This window comes from Gymnoscopelus braueri (genome assembly GCF_963280865.1).
Source record: "Gymnoscopelus braueri genome assembly, chromosome: 12".
NCBI lineage: Eukaryota > Metazoa > Chordata > Actinopteri > Myctophiformes > Myctophidae > Gymnoscopelus > Gymnoscopelus braueri.
The window spans coordinates 35,995,325-36,002,440 of NC_137614.1; the positions used below are offsets into that span (position 1 = coordinate 35,995,325).

The 7,116-nt window shown below is 39.0% G+C and overlaps 1 protein-coding gene across 1 annotated transcript; it reads right to left on the reverse strand.

Annotated features, from left to right (window-relative positions):
• Window positions 1-1,448: 1,448 nt before the first annotated feature.
• On the reverse strand, window positions 1,449-6,841 carry LOC308097314 (uncharacterized protein). Its single transcript, XM_080445045.1, has 6 exons — window positions 6,747-6,841; window positions 5,629-5,707; window positions 5,337-5,413; window positions 4,842-5,122; window positions 4,056-4,316; window positions 1,449-3,767 (listed from the first exon to the last, which is right to left on the reverse strand). The coding sequence occupies exons 4-6, from the start codon at window positions 5,116-5,118 to the stop codon at window positions 2,734-2,736; spliced, it is 1,572 nt and encodes a 523-aa protein (XP_080301171.1). The 5' UTR covers window positions 5,119-5,122; window positions 5,337-5,413; window positions 5,629-5,707; window positions 6,747-6,841; the 3' UTR covers window positions 1,449-2,733.
• Between the last annotated feature and the right edge of the window lie 275 nt (window positions 6,842-7,116).

Consider the following 7,116-nt stretch of genomic DNA (forward strand, 5'->3'; position numbering starts at 1 on the left):
TATCTGCCACATTTTAAGACATGTATTCTCTTTCACTTGAGTGTGACAACTTATTATTGTATGTGACTTTCTCATGCCACATTTCTGTCCATCTGTCCAAGTTCAGGTCATAAGACAAGATTTCATTATCAAATGAGTGGGCAAAACCATACCTATATTTAAGGAGTAGTTCACCCAAAAAAATACTTAGTTTTTATCAATTGCACACCCCATGAAGCCTTTAATTCTTGGATTTTTTCCCCCGCCAATTATTTGATTACCGGCGGAAAGAGGATAATGTATTTGGTAGGAGACACAAAGTAGACTCTTTGTGTCTCCTACCGGAAATACACCCGGTCATCAAATAATTGGCTTAGGAATGGGACAAAAAAAGAAATAATCATGAATTCAAGGCTCCATGGGGTGTGTAATTGATAGAAAATAAGTAATTTTGTGGGTGAACTACTCCTTTAAATTGTTTATTAGGTCAATATTCTCGGCACATACTCAAATTGGGGATATTAGACTTATTTTCAAATTATTCGATTTGTGTGCAAAATATTCCATTAAAAAGCCATTTAAGCATATGGAAGTATTGAATAAGTAAAATAACCTTTCCAATCAATTCCCCATACTTGAATTGATTGGAAAATCATAGGTTTTCATAGGTCTCTACACAATAATGGCTCAAAAGTTGGTCATATATTGGTTGTAACAATTTGCGTGTGATAATATAGGGGTCCACATATTCAATGCATGGTCACTACCACTAAGCTTCTAGTCTGCAATGGTTATCATGCAAAATTGTGAAGTAGAAATGTAAACCAAGTTAAAAAATACCTAGCTTTGCCCACCATTGATAATCATGGCTCAATTTTGGGGCTCTGGCTCATGGACTAAGAACACAGCTCAACTAAAATAATACCAATGCTGTAATCAAAATATTCCAATAAAACAAAATAAATAGCCTACATGTGAAATAATAAAAAACAATCTTATATAGGCTAGTGCTTGGTGTGAATGGGACATTAATGCAAACTTGAAATAGTGACACCTACAGGCGAAATAAAATCATTGCACAATGCACCTCACCTCTGCTGATGCATCTTGGGAACCCTGTGTTCATGAATCATACTATAGGTAAGTAGTACTATTGAATTGAATTGTTGAATTGCCAAAAAAAGCATATTTTTAACAATATATTGATTTAATTAAAGTTTTCATTAAACAGATTTAAGTTTAAGGCAGTTCTGTTTCCCATAATTACATGTACATTAAGTAGTTTATAAGTCCTGCAAGTTGATGGAAACTAAACCAATATCATTATAATACTGACAAAACATTCTTGTTTCTATCAGATGCCAATTTTTGGAAAAGAAGGAACTGATTTCAAGGTATGTACAAGTGAATGGAATAGCAAATATGTTATTTATTAGTTTTTGACATTACATTTAACTGATTTGGGGGTTTTCAACACAAAATTCACACAACAAAACACAAACAAATTTTGAATGCAGTTCTGTTATACATAATGCATAATAGTTTTGTATGGGAACAACAATATGTATACATCAAACAGAATTAAAATACAGTATGTCCTGTTAGTTGATGGAGACGATGCCATCGTCATCATAATACTCACCAAAAAGAAAATCTAGAAGTAATTACATCAGTGGTAACTGACTATTCTTGTTTTGTTCAGATGCCAGGAAGGGTGCCTGCTTGCAACAAGGATGACATTCTAAAAGTCATCATTGCTGCAAGAGAAGAAGTCCTCAAGGGCGAGTGTATAGCAGTGCCAACTGAACATGTGTGGACAGAATTAAGTCAGCAACTTGGAAGCAAGATGACACCAAAGAGCCTCTACACCTTTGTAAAGCTAAACAGACACAATGTATTGCAACTAATAGGATTTCAAACCGGTGACACACAAGAAATCTATGAACATGGTGACAGCCCCGATGAAAGCCCTGATGAAGTTGAATTTGTTCCCTCACTGCAGTGCAAGGAGAAGATCTATGACCTGAACTTTGAACTCACAATACCTTATGAACGATGGACAGAAATGTGGCATGAGAAGGTCAGATACAATAATAAGTTGACAAACTCTAGTGAAAGAGAATACACTGTCTTAAAACGTGGCACTTGGGCTCATCTCCTGAATGAGGAGATAAAAAATAAAACTTCATGTACTTTGAGTTTTAAGAGGGCAAAGGTCTATCCAAATTCCACCTCAAAGTACGTTGACATCATAGGGCACTGTACTGAGTGTGATGCAAAACTGTCAATTACCAGTGACAACATATAGATTGACAAGCCAGTGTCATTCACATGCATGATGCATAATATTGATGAGAGTCTCCACACTGGAAAATCGAAGCTGGAAAATCGAAGCGCAAGCTGTCTGGCCATCTGAGAGAAAAAGTGTCCCAGGAACTCTGTGAAGGTCGAAAACAGCCACATGTATGGAGAGCTGCTGAGGCTCTCAAAACAATGGATGTTGGTGACCCAGAGCCTAGCCACCTACCAAACCTGGCAACATTAAGAAAAGCAAAACAAGAGAGGGGTGATAAGGAGCTAGGAGACAAGGACCCGATTATTTCACTACAGATGTTGAAATATAGTGTGCCATACAATGGGAGCATATTAGACATTGGTATGGATAATCTAGTAGTATCTAGTAGAATCGGCCTCAGGTCTTAAAGGGTGGCAGTAGCTCAGTCTGTAGTGACTTAGCTTGGGGGAAAGGTGACTTCAGACTGGTTTGTCCCCTTTGATATCCAGAGGCCCCTGATAGTTAGACAAGATGCAACAGATGCTCCACAGCTGGTTGACTGAACCGGTCATAGACAGAGGAACGAGTCCATCCCAAACATGGTATTCCTTCACTCTGCGTATGGCCCTCTCTACCAAAATTCTCAGACGGGCGATAGCCTGGGTCTTATGGGTGTCCTCTGTGCTGAGCTGAGCTGATCTCTTCATTGGAGGGATAATGAGAGTAGCCCCCACGTCGGACAGCATCTTCTCTATCAAGAAACCTTTGTCAGCCATTACTCCATCTCCGGGCTGAAGTAACCGTAACAGCTGTGATTTCTTGGTTATTTCTATGTCAGAAATGGAGCCAGTGTACAGTTTTGACACAAATGTGACTACCCCACATGGGGAGATTCCAATCAGCCCTTTAAAGGTGGTGTGGTTTTTGTAGCTGGAAAAGGTTTCTGATTGAAGTGAGAGGGAGGATGCGGTTTCACAGCGTATCTCTGTGCAGTCTATTATGACTCTGACTTGAGGGCAGTAGAGCTGGAACTTGTCAGGCATTGTAGATTGCACTTGCTCTCTTGTCATCCACAACGGTAGTGAGCCAAGAACCAGAAAAAGGTAGCTAGTCCACGTTAAGATGATGCGACTAACTGTAGACTGGCTGACCTTAAATATGGAGGCCAATGTTCTCTCATGAAGCCCAGCTGCAACACGACAGAGAAACATGAAGAACTCATCAATGAGTGGGAGCTTGCGATGAGGGCTACAGGTAGGTTCATCTTGTGTTGTTCGCTGTGCCTTGGACCAGTAGACAAGTTTTGAAGCAGAGGGCTTAATTGACTCCCAAAACACCATAAAAACATCCTTTGAGCTGAATCTGGTGTAATAACGGAAGTCATTATCTGTGACACAATACTGGAAAATCACCGGCTGCTGCACATCAACTTTCAGCTGACCGAGTTCCATTTCCAGGAGTAACACTTTAAGCTCCAACTCCCGGATTCTTCCAGAGGCAGTGTCCAGTTTACCTTAAGAGGAAGAAAAAGCATACATATCACTAATCCATCTATACATTTTACAATCTAATACACTAAGTCTTTAGCACGCCTACTTTTCAGCTCAGGGACAGGTGTATTGGTGGAGCAGACATTAAACATAAATCACCTGCAATAACTGTTCGGTCAAGGACCTTCCTCAAATGCCTTGACCGAAATATTCAATGATTCAATCCTTTTTTACAATATTATTAACTAACTGCCATGTATCTTTTCTGTAAGACAAAATTTTTTTTACATAGTATGTTTTGTAATACTAACCAGGAGATGGCCGACAGTCATAATCATGATCTTTGGCCAATGCACCTGGAGTGCCTTGCCTCCTCTGTACTGTCCCCTGCCCACTGTCCTCTGTCCTCTGACCGCTGAACTGTCCCCTGTCTTCTGTATTGTCCTCTGTCCTCTGGACGGCTCCTTGACCTCTGCAGGCTGTGCTGTTCCCTGGGACAGACATCTCTGCAGCAGCACACAGACGCTTGTGTGCTCGCTGGAAAACTGGCACCCGAGGTTGTGAACCTTTCCCTAGAAGTGTAAAAAAATGTTGACACTTTATTGTGATGATTTTAGGTAATAATTTGTCACACCCAAAAGATATCACAAATATCATAGGGTAAGTGATATTTTTTTGGTTAAAACTAAATGTTTTTTTTGGTGAAAAGGTTAAAGCTCTAAATTCTCATAGTAGCCTACTCATTGCTATAGAGTGCTTAGTAACAGGGGTCTCCTGGTCTCTCCAGCTCTTGAATAAACAGAAAATACATTAGCAGGTAGGTTGCACATTTCAGGAGAGAGTACCCATTTATTAGCTTAAATGTTATAGTGTTCCAGTTCCATTGGATAAAATCGGTAGCCTTATCTGAAAATGCATTTTCTGTTTAATAAATAGCTGGAGAGACAGGGAGACCCCTTTTACTGAACAAACACCTAATATCAGCTAGTTAACACCTATTTTAACAAAGCAATATCACTTAACCTAACTTTAACATAAGTCAATGTGAACTTTGTTGTAAATGACTAATAGGTTTAACATTGTCGTGTGTTAATTACCCCATTCATTCCAGTGGAATCTAGAAGGCACTGCTCCTGGTTTAATGTGAGTGCGTCCGTTGATTTTGGTGGACTTCTTTAGATCCCCAGGATCGAAGTGTTCACTACACACAAAGGTGCTCCCACGAGCTATTTTAAATGTTGGTCCCTCATCTCGCTTGATCGCAATCACCCATTTTGCACGTAGTGTTTTATCCACAGGGAACTCGTGGAAGCTCATATGGGGGGATTTGCGTTTGTTGTTAGCGCAGTGAGGAACACTACAGTGGTGTGACATACTGCTGTTGAGAGAGAGAAAAGGGCAACAATGATTTATCTCTAAGGTAATGTTAGCATTGATATATGTCAAGTATATATTGCAATAAAAAGCAAATGCTAAAAAAAAGTTGCCTAAATGTGTTACACACACACAATACATGATAAACAATAATCAATATCCAGTATCCACTGAGGATTCATGTATCTTATTAGTGGTTAATCAAAGAATTCATATACCTGTATAGTTGAGGTAGGTCAAGTTTAGACTTGGCTCAGGGAGGACGACACGACTGCCATGCAGTCCTGCCCGGTGCCTTGAAGGAAGGAGTAATCAGTTGTAAATAATCAGTTGTTGCAGGTGTACAACGGAAACCTTAGCTGAGCTGACCATACGTGCTCTGGCAACTTCACAAATTATTATTTCATGAAAGCTAGGCTATGAAATCATGCAATATCATTTCCATAGTGTCGCCTCAAAAAATATCTGACTTGTCTATCATTCTATCAGTTAATCAAAGAATTCATATACCTGTATAGTTGAGGTAGGTTAAACCTTGTCTTGGCTCAGGGAGGAGGACACACCACTGTCATGCAGTCCTGCCCGGTACCTTGAAGGAAGGAGTAATCAGTTGTAAATAATCAGTTGTTGCAGGTGTACAACGAAAACCTTAGCTGAGCATACCTGCTCTGGCAACTTCACAAATTATTTCATGAGAGCTAGGCTTTGAAATCATGCAATATCATTTCCATAGTGTCGCCTGATAAAATACTTTACTTGTCTATCATTCAACTTTTCAGATCTGCATGTAAACATGAAATCAGGTTATTTCCTAATCATCTCTTATTTCACAGGGATGTTCAAACACGCAGTGGTGGAAAAGTATCAATACTGCAATGTAGAAACACTGTTACAAGTAAAAGTCTGGAATTCAAAATGCACTTGAGTAAAAGTACAGTATTGGTATCAAAATGTACTTAAAAAGTACCAAAAGTAGAAAGTATACTCATTATGCAGAATGTCCCATAGCAGATCTACAAGCTCACAAGCTTGTAGAAGTAGGAATGTGGTTAATGTATGTTTTGTAATAATCATCAAAATCTGCAAAGTAACTAGTTAATAAAGTTTTCAAATAATTTCAGTGGAGTAAAAGTACAATATTTGCCTCTGAGATGTAGTGGAGTAGAAGTAAAAGTAATGAATATTGGAAATACTCCAGTAAAGTAAAAGTACCTACAAATTGTACTTAAGTGCAGTACTTGGGTAGATGTACTTAGTTACTTTCCACCACTGAAAATACGTCGGGTTCATTTGGTTATAGCTATATGTACACACACAGTGAGATACAAAGGATAACACACTGGGTTATAATGGATATACACTAATGTTATATCTGATTACAAATACATTGTAGTTTTAAAACAAAACCTACACCCTGGCATCGCCACTTCATCATTTATAAAAAAAGAAAATAATAAAAAAAAGTGTTACACAGGCAGGCAGACAGCAGGGCTAATATTATTAGCATTGCTAGCATACATTCTCAACCCAATCTAAGGCAATTTCCGAATTTTAAAATGTAAAAAAACGATAGTTCTTTCAAGAAAACAAGATGATAAAACAGAAAACAGTAGTAGAATTTACTTTACCATAAAACACGAATAGTTGCTGGCTTTGTTCTGGAGACACCCTGTTTAGCCTGACGGAGAAATCCCAGTACATCACCACTAACACTAAACCGGAAGTGAACCGGAAGTTGTCTGACGTCAGCGTGAATAGGGAGTATAGGGAGTATCGGGGGTGAGCGTGTTTTGGGGCGAGACTTCCGGTTACCGGCTTGACAAGTCACCGATTTCAGCGCAACATCATATGCTTTGTAGGCTAGTAGGAGAAACCTATATTGAAATGCACCAGGCATCCGCTCTTCAAATTGTGAGTATGAATGAGCCTTTAGACTGATTTATTTTTTACACTTTTACTGTAGGCCTGATATTAGATCATAATCATATTGCCTAACGT

What these genes read in the sequence shown, in the direction of transcription:
- LOC308097314 (XM_080445045.1), bottom strand. Translation starts at nt 5,118, where the DNA reads ATGTCACACCACTGTAGTGTTCCTCACTGCGCTAACAACAAACGCAAA. An exon ending in ATTCCACTGGAATGAATGGG is followed by an intron (nt 4,317 to 4,841) that starts GTAATTAACACA and finishes TTACACTTCTAG; the next exon opens with GGAAAGGTTCACAACCTCGG. An exon ending in TGACTGTCGGCCATCTCCTG is followed by an intron (nt 3,768 to 4,055) that starts GTTAGTATTACA and finishes CTTCCTCTTAAG; the next exon opens with GTAAACTGGACACTGCCTCT.